We start from the raw sequence: 20,828 nt of genomic DNA, 5'->3' as shown, positions 1-20,828 counted from the left end.
TTACATTCTACAAGATGACTTCACAGACTGGGGCTGAGGAGGGTTGATGAGAATGGGAGGAACTGTGATTGTCCAGACCAGAAAGAGTGGGGATGAGGGAAGGGGAAGATCCAAGAGCAGTTTAGGGGGCTTGGAGTGTGGCACTGGAAAAGGCTGAGCAGGAGAACAAAGTGGAGAGACAGGAGAGATCCAGAACAAGACAAGCATAGAGCACTAGGTTAAAGGATTTTTGACCTTTAGGTGTTCTGCCCAAAAGGATTCTGGGTCTTAATAAAGTTGGCAGCTACTACATTGTACCTACCCATTGAGGATGCATGGTGAACATCAGTATGCTAAAGGCTCTGACAGGTCCTGCAATAAAGAATTCTGTTTGGTATTATTTAACTGATTGTTTCTCAAACTTATACCTTGGATCACTTTTCTTAAGCCATATCATCATCATCATCATCATCATCATCATCATCATCATCATCTCCAATGCACACCTGGGGACCTCATTTATCTCTTTCACCCAGTTATTAAGCTCCCAGTGCCTAAAACTGGCTCATACCCAATATAAAAAAAGTGGGGGTTTTTTGGTTGCATTAATGATCTTGTTTGGTCCTAGGGCAACTTGATGAGTTGGGTACTAATATAACTTCCATCTTACAAACGAGGCTTAGAGAGACCAGGTGACTTGTCTAAGGCACAAGGCTACTGGGTGGAGAACTGGTATTTGAGTTGCGATATGCTTGCAGTCTCTTCATCACCCTGCCTGGCTCTGGAAGGTGCCCCATGCCTCCAGCCTCACCCAGTCGTGGCAGACATGGTCGGCTGTTCTGTGACTTCCGACAGTCCTTCTTGTCCTGGTGGCCATGGACATACTCAGGCTGTTGCCCAGAGAGCTCAGCTGTAACTTGATCTCACCCAGGCTGGGGGTGACAGGGCAGGTGGGCAGGTGACAGCCAGGGCAGGGATATTTGCCCAGACGCTGATGTGCAGCAGCCTGGCAACCCGTGTGGCTCTGAGAAGACTGGGGGCTTGTTCCAGAGTCCCGGCAGTGGTCTTTCCCATGGGCAACAAGCAGACAGTCTTCACTCATGAGCAGCTGGAAGCATATCAGGTAGGGGTGATGGGCTAGGCCCTCAATAGGCTTAGCAGCCTTGGTTTCCCCGGCCTGCGAAGTGAGGACAGCATCATTTGTCCTGGCTGTGCAGTCAGCAAGGGTTTCTGGTGCAGCTCTGCATGCAGCATCAGGCAGAGATGGGCATGCAGGGAGAGGGAGAGGAAGGAAGCCCCTGAGGCAGGCTCTGGGCCAAGTCAACATCTCTCTCTGCAGGACTGCACCTTCTTCACGAGAAAGGAAATCATGAGGTCGGTCTGGGGAGAAAGAGAGGAAGACCTAGGACCAATTTCTATCCATTGCTGGAGGATGTTTGCAACTGGACAGGACTGAGTGCCTCATGGTGGTTAAAATGCAAAGGGAGGGGGATTGCAGGCATGGTCAGCGGATGGAGGCAGAGATGGGGACGATGAGAAGCCACATCCTGTCATATTGTCACAGTCTCTAGGTTGATTAGCTTGGGCTTTCTCCCATGGGTTGTGCGGAGCCATGGAGAATATGTGAGCGGGGTTGGAGAGTTGGGGGAAGACGTATCAGAGTGTTAGAAAGATCCCCTGAGCCCAGTGTGAAGAGGCTGGGACTGGAGGCTGGGAACCTGGGGGTAGAGTCTAGAGTCAGCTCTGGGCTGTGGGGGTGGCACCAAGGTAAGGGTGTGGGTAGGCAGCCTGATGCTTCTGCAGGTCGCTTGTGTGAGCGAGAGAGGCATAAATGAGTATCCCACATTACTGCTCAGCCCATGGGGCCATTGTCCAAAGGCCCCGACCGATGAACTTGGAGCTGTGAAACCCAAGCTGGCTGGGGTTCAGATACAGAGTGATAGGGGCCAAGGCCCCAATTATGTGGGCATGGGATATCCATTATTGATGGGCACACCTTTCACCAGTGAGCCCCATTGTCTGGGTGAGGACAGCTCGTAGGGTCATCCTGGCCATGACGATCAGATTACTTATGGGGAAACTGAGGTTTGGACAGGGGAGCTGGCCCCAGCTCTGCAAATGGGCAGAGCTCCAAGGAGCTTGAGGGCTGGTGCTTTGTCCATCCTGAGCTTCTTGTTTGGCAGCATAATAACGAAGCTCAGAGGGGAAGAAGGACATGCTCAAGGCCATACAGAAGCCCAAACCCAGGCTGTTCCATGAGGCAGCCTGGGCAGAGAACTGGGTGGTCAGGGTTTAAATTCCAGATACCCCATCCTTGAGTTCCTAGCCATCATATGACCCAAGGGCTCCTCATTTCCCTCAGAAACAACCCCTAGCAGCTTGGGGACCTCTGACTCACCAAGCATGGTCTCTACAAGGCTGTCTAGCCTCATGCCTCTGGTGAAAATAGAGCATCAGCAGGGAGGACATTGGAGTGGAGAGCTGGCCTCACAATCTAGGTAGTGGGGGTGGCACTTGGTGTTTTGCAAAATGCCTTGCATGCATTAAAAAAAAAAAAATCCTGAATATTGGCCTTTGTCTCTGCTCTCCCCATTTAGAGAACGCTCACATTCTGGGATGAGAGGAAAATGTGAGAATAGGTGGTCTTTAGAGGCAGAGTCTTGCCAACATTGTGATAATATCCAGGATTCATAGATTCACTCAGATTCTCTGAATGTTTGACGTGCAATGATCTTGCCTTAAGCACTCTCCCTTTTGCTGTCCCCACCTGCCTGGTCAGCTCCTATTTATTCTTCAAAGCCCAGTACCAGTGTCCTCACTTGAGTCTCCCCTAGCTCTGGGGTCCTTTATCCACTTTCACCCTGTCCCCAGGGGGTACATGTGTCTGTGTTCGGCTCTGTGTGCTTGAGGACTGGGCCTAGAGCTGATGACTCTCGGGCACCCATGATGGGTAGCGAGTAGCTGCAAGAATGAGAGAAAAGGGAAAAGCCCTCCCCACCCCATCTCCCAGCCCTTCCTGGTGTTTCCCTCCCCACACCAGGCTCTTCTATCGCTACCAGGACCTGGCTCCCCAGCTTGTCCCCCTCGACTATACCAGCTGTCCAGATGTGAAGGTGCCCTACGAGCTCATCAGCAGCATGCCCGAGCTGAAGGTGTGCGTGGGCCATGGGGTAGGGAGGGGGAAAAATAGAGATGCTCCCTGCTGCGTTCCTATGAAGCGGATACATTTTGCAGATGAAAGAAGTGAGTGAAGTTCAGAGAGGTTAAGACATTTGGTCATGGTCACACAGCTAGGATGTGACAGAGACAGGATTCAAACCTGGGGTTGTCCGAACGATGAGATGAGATAGTGCAGGTAAAGGACTTGGCACAGGGCCTATTGCTTGGCAAGTGCTCAGGGAATGGGAGTTCTGCTTTTCATGGCAGGAGCCACTAAAAAAGCAGGTTCTTTTCTGCTGGATGTTTGTCATGTAGTTTGTGTTGCCAAAAGGTGACTTGTGGGGTGAGTGACTGAGTAGAGATGATTTTATCACAAGGGACAGAAACCTCATTTGAGAGGGACGAAATATAATGGAACACAGGAGAAAAAACTCTAGGGGCAGAGCTAGTGCCAGGTACAGCTGGAACCAGGGTCTCTGAGGTCGTGCTCTGGAGTCTCCCTCCACCTCCCAGTTCCTTCCAGGAGGGGGCTTCAGTCTCAGGCAGCCTGTCTGCTTGAGGTAGTGAAGGGAAGCCCCAACAGCCCCAGATTCCTCTGGTCAACTCTGCAACCAGCAGAAAGCAGATCCCTCCACCTCCATCTTTCGGGAACCATCCCAGGGCAGCCTCTGGCCAAGTTGAGCTCCCCCTGCCTCCCCCAGAGCCAATCACGGTTGTCAATGGATAGTGACCTCTGATCGACCTCAACCAGTCAGGTGGCTGCATCCGGAACCAGAAGTGGGGTCAAGGCCACCAAGACCACAGGGGCAGAGGCAGGAGTTGCCTGAAGTCCTCTCCTGGGACCGCGGGAGGGAGGAAGTTTTCAGATGGGGGGTACTCGAAGGTTTCAGGAAGGTGGGTGCTGAGAGTGATCCCATATGGTGCCCTGAGTCCCCTCCCTGCTTCTTGTCCCCAGGACAACCCGTTCCGCCAGAGGATTGCCCAGGTGTTCTCTGAGGACGGGGATGGCCACATGACCTTGGACAACTTCCTGGACATGTTTTCCGTAATGAGCGAAATGGCTCCCCGCGACCTCAAAGCCTACTATGCTTTTAAAATCTATGGTGTGTGCAGACTTGGGGATAGGGGAGCATGGGGGCGAGGTGGGGGTGGGAACAAGACCAGGTATGGGGCTAGGAGCTGCCCTGCAGTTACAGATGTCTCCCCGGGGGGCTTTGAGGCCCCGCATGGACTTGTCCTGTGCCCCATCTTGCTACTTGCTGACCTCATCCCCTTACTCCTTTCCAGCCACACTGGCCTCTCTCTTCCTCCAGCTCCCCAAACTCTTCCTCCCTCTAGGACTTTGCATCTGCTGTTCCCTCTGTCTGGAACAGCTCTGCCTTGACTCCTGCTTACCTTGAAGTCTAGGTCAAAAGCAGCTTCCACCCTCAACCACTCTACACCCCACATCCTATTTCCTCTCCCAGCATGGAGCAGTGCTGCTTCATTCCTCTTCATACTGATTTCTCTCTGATGAAACCCAAGGGCAGCAAGAGTATCTATTTTTGTCCCCATCTGTCTTCCGTGCCTGGGAAAAAGTAGGTATTCAATATTGTGTGACTAACTGACGGAAAATTTCTCACAGCGCCTAGCGTTCAGTAGGTGCTCACTAAAAGCTTGTCAAATGAACAAAACTTTATCACGGTGCCTAGAACATCGTAGGCACTCACTAAATACTTGTAGATTAAAAACAGTCACATATGCCTGGCACCTAGTAGGTCCTCAATAAGTACTTATGGGGGGAATGAATGACCTCCCAGCAGGACTCTGCCCAATGCTAAAGCAAGATCCAGCTATTACCCCAGGGTCTTGGGCAACCTCCAGTGCCTCAGTTTCCTCCTCTGCAACAAGGGGACAAGAGGCCCGGCCTGTCTACCCCCAGCTGTGCCCCCACTCCACATCCCCTCTATCCCACTGCACAGACTTTAACAATGACGGCTACATCTGTGCATGGGACCTGGAGCAGACAGTGACCAAGCTGACACGAGGGGAGCTGAGCGCTGAGGAGGTGAGCCTGGTGTGCGAGAAGGTGCTAGATGAGGCCGATGGGGACCACGATGGGCGGCTCTCCCTGGAAGACTTCCAGAACATGATCCTGCGGGCACCCGACTTCCTCAGGTGTGACACTCCTCGCCACTTTGCACAATCCATTTCCATGTCTGAGAGGGGCTCCTACAGAACTAGTGTGCGGACTCCACTTGTGAAAGCTCCTCCATTCATTCATTTGTGACTATAGAGAACTTTCCCAGCTTCCCTGGCCTCAGTCCCTGCATCTTTAAAGTGGGGATAATTGGGGGCCTCATGAGCACCCCCTGTGGGTGGACACAGCTCTTTAGGCAAATGGAACATGGCTGGTCTTCAGCCCTCTCTTGCCTAAACATTTTGCAGTGAACAGAGTGGGCAACTGGGTTTGGCAGTCCTGGGAAGAATCAGAGCCCCCACCGGAGGGCTGATAGCAAGTTAATGGGGGTGGCCAGCCACCTACTTTTGTACCTTACGGGAGCTAAGAATGACTTTTACATTTTATAAATGGTGGGGGAAAGGTTAGAGACTAATAGTACTCCAGGACACATGAAATGGATATGAAATTCACATTTCCATGTCCATCAACAGTCTCACTGGGACACAGCCATGCCTGCTTATGTATGTACTGGCCACGGCTGCTTTTGAGCTACAAGGCACAACTGAGTCATTGCACAAAGCTGGAAATATCAACCATTTGGCTCTTTGCAGGAACAGCTGGCTGACCCCCGAGTTAGTACATGGGAAGACTTTAGGGCAGTGCCTGGCACACAGTAGGTGCTCAGTATCTGTGTGCTGGGGTTGCTGTCGTGGCTGTAATTATGGGTGGTGTCCTTATGTGCACGAAGGTGCCCCCATCCTCTACCTGGAGGAGCCCGCTGGTCTCTTAGCTGACAGAGACAGGAATAATGACAATTGAATGAGCCCTATCGCTGATAGCAGCTCTGTGCGACAGCACCCTGTGCCGTTGTCCCTTTCGCCCTCATTACAGCCCTATGTAGGAGGGACAGCTATTATCCTTCGTTTACAGAGGAGTAGACAAGCCCAGGGTGGGGTAGCCTCTCACTTAGAGTCCCACAGCAAGTCTGGGGCGGAGCCGGAAGGTCAGCTCCCATTCAAAGAGGTGTGCTTTCCACCCCTGTGGGAGTCAGGGGAGCCACCGCCTGGGGTTCTTAAGGGGACCCATCTCCCCTTAGTAGCTCCTTGCCTGTGTCAGGGACTCCCCTTGGGAGAGTTCAGGGGGAGGACGAGCAGGGCCAAGCTCCGCCTCATAACGGACTCTATTTCTCTTTGCGCACAGCACCTTCCACATCCGCATCTGAGAGCACCGTGGGCGAGAAGCCGGGTCAGAGGAGGACGGGGTGACCCCTCACTCCACTGTGGAATCCGGTCTCTGTGGGTTCTGGGAATAAACGCACGTCACTGAGTCACATCTGCTTGGAAGGCATGTTTTTCACCTTAAACCTGCCGGATGAGAGAGAGGATGCCTGGGATCTCACCTCTGCCCTCACTGTGTGACCCTGGGTGTGGCTGCGCCCTCTGTGAGCCATGATCTGCCCAATTATACAAGGAAGTGGCTGATTTCTAGATCTTTGTCCACCGTGAGGCCTGGAAGTGCCCCGGTAGCTGTTAGTTTAGGTGGGCAGAGACCAGATGTAGAGATCTGGCCTAAGAGATCTCACCCCAGGGCCTCCCAAGGCTGAGCCCTACCCCCAACCTCCTGAGTTCCCTCTCCCCCCAACAATCCTTGAGTTCCTCAAGGGGACCAAAGCTTTAACTCCTTACTCATTCATTAGAACTGTCAGAGGAGGCCTCTGAGGGGGTGACAGTAATGTCATTCACTGAGGCTGGCACCATACTTTACAGTTTACAAAGCACCCGTCTCTCTGCCATTGCATTGGCTGCCTATGGCATCCCAGCAGGGATGACTGAGAAGCAATCACCCTTCATTTAGAGCAAACAGAGTGATTTGCCCAAGGTCACACCTCAAGTCGTCTGCAAAGGCAGCCTTGGACGCTGGAACCTCTTTCCAGATCCCAGGCATCTACACCTTGCAGATGTGAGAAGCCCCACACCCACTCCACCTGTGGTCTTCCTGGGGCCCATCTATAGCCCAGGCAGTCCAGAGAGTGGTCATTCCTGCGATCGAGACTAGCCACCAGGCACCTTCCCGGACACTTGCACTGTGCATCATGTACAGAGCACCCACTCCCACCCTAACCTCCACTTACTAAGCACCTACTGTGCGCCAAAGCCTCAGCTTTATGTGCATCCTACTGCTTCATCCTGAGGAAGAGGGACTGCTCTTCTCCTCATTTTCCAAATGAGGAAACAGGCCCAGAGATGTCTAGTGCTCATCAGGGGTCTCACAGCCCTGTGACCTGGGATTTCCTCCAGGGCCCACTGCTAACAGCGACCCTGGGTCATCTCTCTCCTTTATTTAAAAAAAATTAAAAATATTTTTCATATATATTTTTAAATATTTTATGTATTTATTCATGAGAGACACAGAGACATAGGAAGAGGGAGAAGCAGGGAGTCCGATACGGTCCTCGATCCCAGGACCCTAGAATCAGGCCCTGAGCTGAAGGCAGATGCTCAACCACCGAGCCACCCAGGCATCCCATCTCTCCTTTAAAGAAAGGAGCTCATATGCCTCTCCTAAAGCTGACCGTGGTGTCAGGAATGTGTACTGTGTGCCAAGGTGTCACCTCCTCCACCTGCATGAGAACTACAGGTGTCACCTCCTCCTTCTGCATGAGAACTACAGGTGTCACCTCCTCCACCTGCATGAGAACTATAGGAGGAAGGTGTGAACAGCTCCGTTTACAGGCGAGGATGTACTTGGAGTTGAGCCAGGTGCAAAGGATGTGGGGAAAGGGCTCCAACGGACTGGGTTTCAAATCCTGACACTGACGCCCTGTGGCTGGGTGACCCTGGCCATGTCTCTCCTGCTCTCTGACCCTTAGCCTCTTCTTCAAGATATACAGGATGAGCCTACCTACTGGGCCTGCTCAGAGGCGTAACAGAAATGATGAACTTAGAGGCTTTGGCATGGGGTCTGGCACCCAGTAGGTGCCTCAGACCCTTGCTGTAACCGATTGTTATTATTATGCAAGTAACCAGGCCACCCCATTGGCAACTGCAGGACCAGACCCAAGTAATGTCTGTATTACATTTCTCAGGTTCCTGAGGACTGGCGGATAGACCAGGGGTCCAGTGTGAGCAGCCCCTGGCAGCGAGGGTCCCAGAGCCAGGGCAAACCTCCTCTCTAACAGTACCCAGGGGCAAAGGGCGGCGGTGGGCGGTACTCCTCAGGGAGCCAGTCCTTCTGGGGTTCTATCAAGTCCTTTGTCTCTGATTTGGACACTTTTGAGGACAGGGCCCTCACGACCACTTGGTGCCAACTCCTGGTACTCGGGGTCGCCTCGCTCCAGCTGGCCAATCTTGAGGCCCTCCTGGAGGGGTCACCTCTGTTTCTCAGATCCTGGGGCTCTGAGGGGCTTGCAATGGACGTGGCCACAAAGCAGTCTGTGTTGACATTATCTTCACAGTGTGTGTCACCTGGCCTGGCCGCCGAACTGTGTGTCACCACCGGGGGCCCAGAACTCCAGAGTGACGACAAGTTCATAGATGTCTGGTGGGATGTCAGCTGCTGCTGGACCCTCTTGCCCATCTGGGGCAGCATCTTGAGGTTCTTCCAGAGTTTCCGGCGGGTCTCCGCAAGAGGAGCTTTCGGTGGGGAGGGGGAAGTGGCTTCCTCCGTGGAAGCTCTGTCCATCTCTGCTGCTGGCTTCCTTCCCTTCGGCCAGTGGAGGAGGGCAGGCCTCGTTGAGGTCTGAAACCAAGAGTGGGTGAGACCTGGGACCATCTCGCTCCCCAAAACTCTGAATCTGCCTTGGAGGTTGGGACATGGGTTCCACTCAGACATCCAGGGGCTGAAGCCCCAAACCTGATCCCATGCCCTATCCTTCCTATCCCCACAAACAGCTCCACTACCTCCCCCAGGGATGGAAAACTCTTCATAAAGGACCAGAGAGCAAATATTTTCAGGTTTGTTGGTCATACGGTCTCTCAGTCCTCAGCCCAGCTGCTATAGGGCAAAAGCAGCCAGAGATAGTACACCAATGAGTGAGTGCACCTGCATTCCAACAAAACTTTATGGACGCGGAAATTTGACTTTCCTCTGATTTTCACGGGTCATGAAATATTACCGTTATTTTTATTTTTCTCAACCATTCAAAAACATAAAAGCCACGCTTAGCTCGTGGGCCATATGGAGACAGGTCAAATGTGGTGCTCAGGCCCTGATCTACTTGGTTGTTCAAGTGACATTAGTGGCAGATGCCGACAATGCCCCATCCATATCCCTTTGTCCTGGGCACCCAGGGCCCCCGGCTCCACTCCCAAATGCCAGCAGTGGAGACTACCTGGGGTCCTTCTTTGACCCTGTGGCAGATCAGAAGTGTCAGAGAATTAAAATCTCCCAGGAACAGCACTTGGCCAGGGACTAATGGAAGATAGAGGATCAGTATCCCAGCTCCTCACCCCTAAGCTGGGATAACTGAAGTGCATGCCCCATGCAGATCCCCAGCCTTCCAAGGGGTAGTGAGCCCTAGATAGCCACAGGGAACCTGCTCACTAACACACCCTTCATGGGGCTGCTTTCTCCCATCCCACTTCCCCGCTCCCTTAGTGGCACATCCTTGCCTCCCAAATGATGGAGGGCCCAGGGACTCAAACCATGACAAGGTCCTGCTTCCCCTCACCCTCCACCTCCAAGCCACCAGCAGGCTCCCTTCTAAAATGGCCCAAATATCCTCTTCTTGCTCCATCCCCAGAGATCCTTCTCTTGCCCCTCCCACTGGACAGTCCCTGCCTCCTTCCTGCCACCTCCACCACTGCTGCCAGACAGCCCCTTTTGCAGCTGGCAGCTATAGGCTCTCTGGTGGCAGCTCCTCCGCACACCTGGAATAGGACGCCAGCTCCTCATCCTGGCCCCAAGGCCCTGCATGATTTGGCTCCTGCTGATCCTGGCACCTCGGCTCCCAACAACCACCCTTTCACTCACCCCACTCCATCCACACACTGGCTTTTGTTCTTCAAATACACTGAGTCTCAGGACCTTTGCATGTGCTCTTTTCTGAGCCGGAAACACCCTCCCTGCATCTCTGTGTGTGACTGACTCTTCCTTACCCTACGTGTCCCAGTTCTATGCCACCTCCTCCAGGAGGTCTTCCCTGACTGTTCTCTTTACCCTTTATCCCACCTCCCCGCCCCCCTACTGATATTCATCCTATCACCCTGTTTCATGTCTACTATCATCAGAGCTTCCCTGCCATGTGGGAGGCATGGAGGACACTTAGCCTAGGGGCTCCTGAAGGTCCAGTCAGCCCTGAGAAGGTGGGATTTGTTACTTTATTCATTCATCTACTCTACAGATTCACTAGTTGCTCACTTTCTCTGTGCCTGGTCTTCTCTGAGGGGAGGAGAGGCAGATAGATGAACAAGATAGGATGAACAAGCCGGATAGATTCCCAGGCCTCCCAGAGCTCACAGTCTGATGGGGGAGGCAGCCAGGAAATGTGAAAACTCACACATTAGTTTTTAACTCAAAAAGACCTTTTAAAGTGTGAGGTGTTCTCTGCAGTAAATAAACAGGGTGATGTGATGGGGAATGCAGAGGGGACTACTTTCAGTCTGGAGTCTGGGGAGGGAGACTCTTGAAGAAAGAAGCCAGGCATAGGAAATCTGGAGGCAGAGCACACGCAGCACGTGCAAAGTCCCTGAGGTGGGTGGCACCAACATGCACAAAGGCCCTGAGGTGAGACCAGGACATGCAAATGTCCTGAGGTTAGCTTGATGTATCTGAACAGCAGAAGAGATAGCAGAGGGGCGGGAGCTGGACTGGTGATGAGCACAAAGAGTAGTGAGGTCACAGTCGGGATCTTAATGGCAGTGTCTTGAAAAATCACTAGGTTTCATGCTTGGAGCTATAGGACCCAATTTTCACTCTAAAAAGTCTCTGGCAGGGATCCCTGGGTGGCGCAGCGGTTTGGCGCCTGTCTTTGGCCCAGGGCGCGATCCTGGAGACCCGGGATTGAATCCCACGCTATCTGCTTTGCCACTTCTGCTCCTGCCCCTCCCCTGTGTTGGAAGTGCCAGCTTTTCTGTCACATACCTCCTCAGGTGCAGCAGCCCTGGGATCGGAGGAAGGACTCTGAAGTTCCCTGGGGCCATGTGCGGGGCTGGTGACTTCCTCAGTCAATGCATTGGAGTAAAGGAAGAGATCCTCATAATCCACATTCACTGGATCCTCCTGTGGGGCAGAGGAAACCTGCAGCTCAGCCCCAAGGAGGGGGGTGGGCTGGTCCCACGGTCCCAGACAAACTCTGGAAGGTGGTGCTCAGGAGCTGCATTGCCCACAAGCCTTGTATGGAAGCATGCCCCTCCCACAGGAGCTTCTGAGGGCTAGGACCCCCCCGCACCCCCTCCTCAGCCCCTGACATGAGTCTTATAAGGAGATACACTATTCCTAGAGATCAGCCAAGGTTATACCCCCACCACAAATGAACCCTTGTAAAAAAAATTAGCCTGGGGGGCTGGGGTGAGGCAGGGAACATGGACCCAGGAAGGGTGAGGCCATGGGCGGGGGAACACAGGGACCATGAGAGTGACAGATCACCAGAGGCTGAATGGGGTGTGTGGGAACAAAATGAGTCTGGGGCTTGGCCCCTGGCAGGGCGGCTATGGCTCACCACGGTCCCAACCTCACCTGCCCACAGGGCTGTGTCAGCAGGTCTCCATGTGGCCGCACGGGCTGCTGTTGGTGAAAAGTGACCAGGGCATCCAGCGAGGCATGGGTCATCTCCTCCCCAGGGATCCTGAAGCTCCCATCATCCAAGAGCTTCACCATGAAGTGGCGGCAGCAGTTTTGTGCTCTGTGGCGGCGACAGAGCTAAGGCTGGGAAATCCCATTCCTCCTCATCCCGTCCCCATCTCCCCACTGAGCTGGCAGCAACGAGGCTGCAGTCCGACTGTTCAGGTTCCCATCAGCATTCTGCACCTTTCAGCCATGAGACACTTGGTGGGTGACTGAACATATTCTGCCTCAGTTTCCCCATCTGTAATGTGGAGCTAATGAGGCTGACCTCAGGAGTTCTCATGAAAATGGAATAAGCTACTGCAGATGAAAGCTTAGCTCGGTGCCTGGCCAGGCTCAAATGATCAATAGAAGTGATGATAATGAAAATGGGAGCCGGTCCCAGGCTAAGTCTAGGTGCCTGGCACGTGGCAGGTCCTCAGTAAAAGCCCTGTTAATGAATGGATGCATTTATTAATGGTGCATTATGTGCTTACTTAATTTTCACAAGACTCTGAATTAATTTTAGCATTCCTGTATTAGAGGTGAGGATTTTGAGGGAGGCACAGGTAGGTTGAGTAGCTTGTCCAAGGTCACACAGTATATAAGTGGCAGAGCCAAGCCTTTGATTGTGTGACTCAAAGCCTAAGCTTTTCCCACTGTCGGTAACTCTGTAGTGGAGCCATTGGGTTTTTTATTCCTTTGGCCTAGAATCCTTTTGAAAAGTAGTTTGTATTGCTGAACTGGATCAGGTTTTGAGGCCTTAAGGAGCTGGACTGCCCTGAGTTTCCCTAACACGTCTCTTCCAGGTGGAGTCAGAGGGTTGCCAAATAGGTGGTTGAAGGGAGAGGGATGGTTAGGGGAGGGCAGTAGTCACTCCTGGGCTCCCAGCAGCCCCTGTTCTCAGACACACAGGCTGTTGCCACCAAGACCCCCATCTGCTGGTTACAGCTGGACCTGCAGCTGCTCACTTGAGCCAGATTTGGACAGAACTTTATACCAGTTGTTCTCTAAGAAGTTGTGGTATGAAGCGCCCCTTGCCCCCTCCAAGAAATCCCTGGAGCCCTCGTGCCCCTTCCCTGGCCCCTCACCCAGTCCTTACTTGTAGGACAGTGTGTAGCCCACGTGGCTGTGACTCACTCTAATGAGAAAGGATCCCAGTGGCTGTAACTCCAGCAAATTCTCGGCGTCCCTGGAAGGACACATACAGGAGGGAGATGGCTGCAGTTCAGCTGCCCACCATACTAGCCAGACTCCTGGTGCACCCGTCATCCCAGGCCTGAACAAACCTGAAACCCTTTGTGGTTGTTGTTTCAGACCTTGGGCTAATCAGGGACAGGTGTGTTCCCATCAGTGGCAGAAGGCCTCTGATGACCTTGACCCCAGGACAGTCTTCCTCCTATCCCCCACAGCCTTCACAGCGCCTGCCTGCTTCCCCAATGCCTGAAATATCCCCATTAAGGCATCTTTGAGTGGATCAGGGTGTCAGAGGTAACCAGGCAGGAGCTGTTTTCAGGCGCACTTGAGCTCAAACCACAGCTTCTCTGTTCATTAGCTGTGTGGCACCTGGCAAAGGTCAGGCCCTTTCTGACCTTCAGTTTCCTCAAGGGGAAAGAAAACCCTCACTCCCAGGGCTGATGCAAAAGCAGATCAAATGAATGGAACACGAGTGTGGGAACTGATACTGGGTAACTGCTCACCAGATGCTCACTATGATTATTACTATTATTCACTATCATTATTACTACTATTATCTGGGATTCACAGAGAGGAACGTGACCTTCTAGGAGACAAAATGGGGAGACCCCAGCTGTCTGCTCCAGAGGCCACTGACCACGTGTGGCACTGAGCACTTACAGTGTGGCCAATCCCAGTCAAGATGTGCTTTTGGCACAGGATACCAGATTCTGAAGACTTAGCACAAAATAAAGGAACATATACTATCTCATGAATGAGCTTTTAGTGCTCATGTTAAAGTGATAATATCTTGGATATAGAGGGTTGAATAAAAGATAGGTTTAAAATTAATTCTACCTAAGGGCACTTGGGTGGCTCAGTGGTTGAGCATCTGCCTTTGACTCAGGTCTTGATTCCAAGGCCCTGGGACCGAGACCCACATGGGGCTCCCCGCAGGGAGCCTGCTTCTCCTTCTGTTTATGTCTCTGCCTCTCTCTGTGTGTGTCTCTCATGAATAAATAAAATCTTAAAAAATATATAAATAAAATAAAATTAATTCTGCCTATTTCTTTTTACTTCTTTTAATCTAGCTGCTAAAAACTCCAACATTGCAACGTGTGGCTCACAGTATGTTCTTACTGGCGCACCCCAGGACTCGGAGACAATGGCCAATTCATCCTCCCTGTGGCTTTCACAATGTTCTCTTGATTTCTCTACATGCTAATGGTGGCCATAAATGTTCTTCACTTTGTTTATTTAGAACCAAGGGGGTGACTAATGAGGTGGGTTTGTTCATGTCCCCAGAACTCAGTCCAATGTAAAAAGTGCATGTTGGTCATATCCCTGACGGATTGAGAGCAGCTGTTTGGGACACTGTGTTAAGGAGGATTCGGAGGCTGCATCCTGCTATCAGTGGCCAATGCCTGGCCTTGGGGGAGGGGTCTCTGGCAGTGCTGGTCTGGTGGCCACTTGTATAGAGAAAGCCAAGGTCTGGAGATGGGAAGTAACTGGCCCTGGTCACACAATCAGTCCACAGAAAAGGCAGGACTCAAGCCCAAGACTTAAGAGTTCTTTTCACCAAGCCAAGCTGAGCCCAGAATTCTGCAGAAAATCTGCCCAGCGTGGGTGGGGGCAGACAAGGAAAGACGGTAAAGGGCAGGGTAGAAGATATGCGTGTGTCCTTACTCTCTCGAGATGGCACCGTGGAACCATGCAGGAACCCCTCCTTGGGCCAGCTGGCCCACCTGCGTCTGCACGAACCAGTCCAGCCGTGGGGGCAACGGCGGGGGCAGCTTTCTGGCCTCCGTCATGGCTTCCTGGGGGGCGGTTACCTGACAGTAAGAGGGAGAAGAGAGAGTCAAGCCTCATCCACTGCCTGTATTTTTTCTCTATTCTTACAGCTAGCTCATGGTGCCTCCTCCTTTGAGAAGTCCTCCAGGCTGGGCGGAGCAATGGGCTTGCAACTGCCTTGTGTTTCTTGAGCACCTACTATGCGTGGGCACTTGATGTACATTCATTCATTGGTTCCTTCCAAAAATCCTCCAAGAATTTGTCCTTGTCCTTTCTTATTATGCCATTACTAAAAGCGTTAGAAAGTTCCCTTTATAAATATATGCATTTAAGCTTAAAAGCAGGCTTTATTTAGGGGTGCCTGGGTGGCATAGTTGGTTAAGCACCTGACTCTTGGTTTCTGCTCAGGTCACGATTTCAGGGTCCTGAGATGGAGCTCTGCATTGGGTGCTGCGCTCAGCTTGGAGTCTACTTGAGACTTCTCTCCCTCCGCCTCTGCCCTTCCTGCTTGTGTCCTCTCTCAAATAAATAAATACTATTTTTTTTAAAAAAAGAACTGACTTTATTTAAATAAATATCAACATCCCAGGAGGGATGTGGACATGGCAAAATGGTAGTGAAGAAACACTAGAGAACAGTAGTCCCAAGTAACTCCCTTTGTTCCCAACATCGTCATGTCTGGTGGCCACTGAAGGCACACCTGTAATGTGTCAGGTACATCATTAATTCACATGAGTTTCGACAGTTTGAAGCTCAAGGTAACACTGGGCTTTGGGAGCCAATGACAAGGAGCTGAAGACAATTAACAGCACTGCTTTATAAAAGAGTATCAGATCAATGCAAAACCAGGTCATGCCCTGCTGGGTGGTCCACTCATGACCCTTCATGGTCACCCTTAATTCTGTCCCTAACCTAGCCCACCCCCTACGCTGGCCCTATCTAATGTTTCAATATTGCAGAAGGTTCATTGTTACTGGGTTGTTTCCAGAGGGTGGGGACATAGTAAGTAACCCGGTCAATATTGACTTTCTTCTGCCAGGAGACAGACAGATGCTGAGCACACCCTCCTGGGAGAGACCCAAAGGCATTCTGGGACAAGTAAAATTAAAGAGATAAATTAAGAAATATTTATAAAGTAGGGTGATAAAGCAATTAAGAGCCTGGAATCAGAGCCAGATAGCCTGGGTTCAAGCCCCAGCTCCCCCACTTAGCTGCTGTGGGACCTTGGGTAAGTCACTTAGTATCTCCGTGCCATTATTTTCATCTGTAGTTTGGGGATTTGATATTTACCTGGGAAAGTATGGTTGGTTGGTTCAGAACCAAACACTCCATGTATATAATAAGTATTCAAGATCCAGTAGTGTCCTAGCCTGGGGTAATGTATACAGGTTTGTTCTTTTTTCTCCCTGGGAGAACTCCTATTTATCCTTCAAGACCCAGCAAAAATATCCCCTTTTCCAGGCAGCTTTCCTGTCTATTTTCCTGGACAAAGCCTTGGCACCCTGCTTTGTCTCCCATCTTCTCCTCTGTTCCTGCCCACGTTTTTGCCTAGCCTTTCCTTGTGGAGCTCAAGTGTCTGTGTGTAGTGTGAGCCCTGACACTTGGCTTTTACAAACATTTCTTTCTGTAATGCAAGTGCCTGACTTAAGCTTTGAGTGCCAAGTCATCTGCTTTAACTCAATGAACTCTATCTCGAATAAACACATTGCCAGGCCTACGGCTAGATAAAGAGCCAGCATGCTCTCCCTGGACCCCCCTCCCCACTTCCTTACCAAGAGGCTCCTTTGTTTTAGGGATCCTGGTTGATTTAGATAACTGGCCATTTAGGTCACTACCCCCCACTTCTTTTTTTCTTTTTCTCTTAGCACGCTTTAAATTCGTGCTTTTATGTTTTATACCTACCAACAAGGAGGCCCCCCAAACCCTAGCCCCCCACCCTCAACCCCAGTAAAAGCAGAACCCTAGGGCCATGTGCACTGGCTTTGCCTCTATCAGCAACCCGTTGTGTGCCCCCCTGGCGTGCCTTGTACACATCAGGGCTGGTAAGTAAGATTTTGTTTTCTTCAAAGTTTCCAGATGGTCATTGCTGATGGGCAGCTTGCAGTCATAAGAACCACAAGGATCAGTCCTGCCTAACTTTGGTTTGGCAAGGGGAGGTGTTTGTGGGAAACTCTCGGGCCTAGGTGAGTGTCCCCAGGCATTTACTATTAATAAGCTGAGCACCTACTATGCGTGGGCACTTGATGTACGCTTGATGTACATTCATTCATCGGTTCCATGCACAAAGCACTGCATCTGGCTCTGACTCCCCCATCTGGCTCACAGAGACCAGGCCCAGGGCTAGGTCTCTAGGTCCCTTGCACTACCTGACACTGGGCAGGCACAGGGGTGTCTGCTGATGAATAACTATCCAGGGATGAATGAATTCACACTAACTTTCAACTGCCTGACTCTGACATCAGGGCCTCCCCATCTCCTCATCCCCCACATTCCAGCCCTAAGGCCACTCTTGCTCTGTCCCGAACTGACCAAGCTCCGTTTCCCTCCACACCTTCGCCCATGCTGTTCCCCTTGCTAGGAACACCCAGCCCCCAGCCCCAGCTCCATTTTTCAATGGTCAGCTCCCACTGAAAATTCCTCCTGATTTTCTGGTCTCTTACACTCTGTCCCTCCTCTGGCCTAGTCTAGCTCCCATGCTCTGTCTTCTAGAAATCTGGGCTGGAGCTGAGGCTCTTGGGGCCCCGGCCTCACCCAGCATGGGGCAGGCACAGAGGTGGGCCTGTGGCTGGCTGAGGGATTCGGGCCCGGCACATACCTGGGAGACTCTTGAGCAGCCGAGGCTCTCACTCTTGCTGGGCTCAGAGCCTGTGGGAGCCTTGGTTTCGATTCAGGGTCTGCACGTCAGCGGGGTGGGGCTGTTGCCCCTGGCCTGTTCCTGTTTCCTTAAGCAGGTGAGCCCCAGGGGCGGGACCAGGACAACCCTGGTTGCCCTCAGTCTGCAGTCCAAAAAAGCTGCTGAGTTGCAGGTGGAGGGACACCAATTGCTTCACCCACAACAAGCTGTTATTGAGCACCTACTGTGTGCCAGATCCTCAGGGGGCAGAGAGGGGACCCCAAGAGGTGTGAGCCCCACTCCCTTGGCATCTATGATCTGGCAAGCAATGAAGAAGAGTAAGAAATTATTAATGCTGCAAAGCAGACAGCCTGTCAGGAAGGAGTGGCATCTGTTGCAAGAATCCCCAATAGGGTCTTAACTGATCTGGAGGAAGAAGGACTTGAGTGGGGGCAGGTAGTTGTTAACTTGATTGTGGGGTGCGAAAAGGGAGGGCAACAGGTGGGGGATGAGCATGGGCAGAGGCCCTGAGGCAGGGTCAAGCCTGGACTCTCTTGGGCCTCATGATGCACATAGAGCCACGTTATGACTTCCTCTGTAACAAAACGAAACACAACAGAAAACCACCTTTAAAGAACGCCTGGGTGGCTCAGCAGTTGGGTGTCTGCCTTTGGCCCAGGGCATGATCCTGGGGTCCTGGGATCGAGCCCCATATCAGGCTCCCTGCGTGGAGCCTGCTTCTCCCTCTGCCTGTGTCTCTGCCTCTCTCTCTCTCTCTCTCTCTCTCTCATGAATAAATAAAATCTTAAAAAGAAAGAAAACCACATTTAAAATGATATTTTATGACTGTGATGGTTCCTAGACTGATATAGTCTGGGCTGGATTATTATATATTAATTATTATTGCATTCATTTTTAATTCTGATAAAAAACAAAACAAAACAAAACAAAAACATTCTAGGGAGCCCTACACACATTGTAGGCCCTGAGTGTAGGAACTTGTGTCTAACGGACCAGGCAGCCCGGATGTGTGTTAGCTACGCCTCCTTCCCCAGTACTGGACAAAACCACTTCCTTCTCCCCTTTTAGGCAGCAGTGGCCCAGATGGTCGTGGCTGAGCTGGGGGCCTCCCCTGGGGCCTATCACCTCATTGCAGGCTCCAGGTCAGTGACCTCACCGCCCCCTGCTCCGGGGGTGGGGAATGGCCTTGTCTGGAGTCTTCAGGTCAACAAGGCCCAAGCAGGAGACATGTGGAATGGGGCTTCCTACTCACCCCACTGTGAAGCCTTGGGTGGCTTGCTCAACCTCTCTGGGCCTCAGTTTCCTTAACTATGAAGTGGGCTTAACAGTCCTCCTTAATCACATGATGATGACAGGGGCGACAGCCATCAAGCATGCAGCGTGGGGTTCATGTTAAGAGTAAAACCAGGACTCTTCACTGTGACTTAATCTGATGCCTTTGTGCCTGGCTGGGGTGCAAGCTCAGGCTCCAGATTTCACAGGCTGGGCCACCTTGGGCCACTCATGTCACCCCCATGATCTCTGTAGCCCAGTAGGTCAGCTACCAGCCTCCATGATAAGGAGCGACACTGTTGGGGAGGGGCTTGTGCCTGCCTCAGAGACCCTCATCCCTTAGAAAGCCTGGCCTCATTAGCATGAAGTTCAGTTTCCAGAAACGTGGGGGTGTTTCAGGCCACTTCTGGCCCGCCCCCAAAGCCCCACCTCTCTGACCCACTTGGGAGATGTGGTCTTACACATATCACAACAGAATCATCCCCCACTCCGTGGTGACCACATTCCTCAAAAGTGTGAAGGGACAGGTGGCCCCCAGAGGAAGTCGCGGAAGAGGACTGGCAGGGGGGATATGGGGCTGTGACTCCATGGTCCCTCCTGCTTTGGTGTTAGGTCTGGACTTTTCACTGGAGACCTCAGTCAGTGAGCAGGACTTTCATGGCCCTGTGGGGGTGGCTCTCCCAGGAGGGACCACAGTGCCTTCTCAGCCCTGGGGACATGCAGGGGTGGGGCAGCCAGGCTCTGCCAATGCTGAGCTTTATGTGTTTTCAACCATTCTATGGTCCTACAATGCTTTCATTCTACTCACTAACTCATTGGCTCCACAAACATTGGCTGAAAGCCCCAACTGCGGGCATCGAGCACTGTGCTAGATGCTGGGGATGGAGCAGAAGACAAGACAGGCACTATCCCTGCCCTGCTGGAGCCCACAGCCCCATGCCCTTCGTTACCCCTCAAGTTTGCACGCAGCAAAGGCTTTCACAAGACAGAACAGCAAGGTAAAGGCTTGGAGTAGGAATAAACCTGGCACCCCTGAGGAATAGCCAGCCAACGCGTCCAAAGGGTGGAAATAACCCAATGTCCACCAGTGGATGAACAGATTTTTAAAAGTCTGTCCACACGATGGAATATTATTCAGCCATAAAAAAAGAATGCAGCCCTCACATGTGCTACAACACGATGGATCTAGAAAACCACACTGAGCCAAAGAGGCCAGATAACAAAAGGAAAACCACAGTGTATGATTTCATTTACATGAAATGTGCAGAACAGGCCAATCCAGAAACAGAAAGAAGACTAATGGTTGCCAGGGGCTGGGCAGGGCAGGTGGGATGGGGAGTGACTGCTCATGGGGATGGGGTGATGAAAATGTTCAAAACAGACTGTGGGGACAGCCACACAACTCTGTGAATATACCAAGGATCGCTTCATTGCACTTTGGTGGCTGGATTGTTTGGCATGTGAATTACATCTCAATAGAGAGGTTACAAAAAAAAGTCGAGGTGTCACCTCTCCCTCCCTACAGGGGGACAACAGCCGAGAAGCCACTTCCCTGCCACCACAGCGAAGTCCTAGCGACTCTCGGAGGCTGAGTTCAAGCACCCCAGCCTGACCTGGTTGGGGGCCATGGGTGCAAAGTTGGGACAGCACGGTGCAGATACTTCCAGCTCAGAG

At 51.9% G+C, this 20,828-nt stretch overlaps 2 protein-coding genes across 4 annotated transcripts; one reads left to right on the top strand and one right to left on the bottom strand.

The window, feature by feature from the left end:
* The first annotated feature begins 1,051 nt into the window (after positions 1 to 1,051).
* Positions 1,052 to 6,521, top strand: CIB3 (calcium and integrin binding family member 3). Of its 2 annotated transcripts, XM_041764547.1 has the most exons (6): positions 1,052 to 1,102; positions 1,319 to 1,353; positions 3,020 to 3,131; positions 4,094 to 4,241; positions 5,100 to 5,295; positions 6,500 to 6,521. In XM_041764547.1, the coding sequence occupies exons 1-6, from the start codon at positions 1,052 to 1,054 to the stop codon at positions 6,519 to 6,521; spliced, it is 564 nt and encodes a 187-aa protein (XP_041620481.1). The 2 variants fall into 2 exon arrangements, with proteins under 2 accessions (XP_041620481.1, XP_041620482.1); XM_041764548.1 differs by lacking the exons at positions 1,319 to 1,353; positions 3,020 to 3,131.
* A 1,193-nt stretch (positions 6,522 to 7,714) lies between these two features.
* On the bottom strand, positions 7,715 to 17,869 carry HSH2D (hematopoietic SH2 domain containing). 2 transcript variants are annotated; one of them, XM_041763579.1, is made up of 6 exons: positions 17,844 to 17,869; positions 14,924 to 15,069; positions 13,164 to 13,253; positions 11,975 to 12,140; positions 11,381 to 11,518; positions 7,715 to 9,037 (listed from the first exon to the last, which is right to left on the bottom strand). In XM_041763579.1, exons 2-6 carry the CDS (start codon positions 15,046 to 15,048, stop codon positions 8,471 to 8,473), a joined length of 1,086 nt encoding a protein of 361 aa, XP_041619513.1. In that variant the 5' UTR covers positions 15,049 to 15,069; positions 17,844 to 17,869; the 3' UTR covers positions 7,715 to 8,470. The 2 variants fall into 2 exon arrangements, with proteins under 2 accessions (XP_041619513.1, XP_041619514.1); XM_041763580.1 differs by lacking the exon at positions 13,164 to 13,253.
* Positions 17,870 to 20,828: the final 2,959 nt, after the last annotated feature.

The sequence above is a fragment of the Vulpes lagopus genome, chromosome 7 (genome assembly GCF_018345385.1).
Source record: "Vulpes lagopus strain Blue_001 chromosome 7, ASM1834538v1, whole genome shotgun sequence".
In the NCBI taxonomy this organism is placed as follows: Eukaryota; Metazoa; Chordata; class Mammalia; order Carnivora; family Canidae; genus Vulpes; species Vulpes lagopus.
This window is presented reverse-complemented; position numbering and strand designations above follow the sequence as displayed.

Bases quoted from the DNA above. Each gene is read 5' to 3' on its own strand.
- CIB3 (XM_041764547.1), top strand. From the start codon at position 1,052: ATGGGCAACAAGCAGACAGTCTTCACTCATGAGCAGCTGGAAGCATAT. The intron at 1,103-1,318 runs GTAGGGGTGATG...CTCTCTCTGCAG, and splicing joins AGCAGCTGGAAGCATATCAG to GACTGCACCTTCTTCACGAG. The intron at 5,296-6,499 runs GTGTGACACTCC...CTTTGCGCACAG, and splicing joins CGGGCACCCGACTTCCTCAG to CACCTTCCACATCCGCATCT.
- HSH2D (XM_041763579.1), bottom strand. From the start codon at position 15,048: ATGACGGAGGCCAGAAAGCTGCCCCCGCCGTTGCCCCCACGGCTGGAC. The intron at 12,141-13,163 runs GTAAGGACTGGG...TCGCCGCCACAG, and splicing joins GGCTACACACTGTCCTACAA to AGCACAAAACTGCTGCCGCC. The intron at 11,519-11,974 runs GTGAGGTTGGGA...TCTGCCCCACAG, and splicing joins TGACACAGCCCTGTGGGCAG to GAGGATCCAGTGAATGTGGA.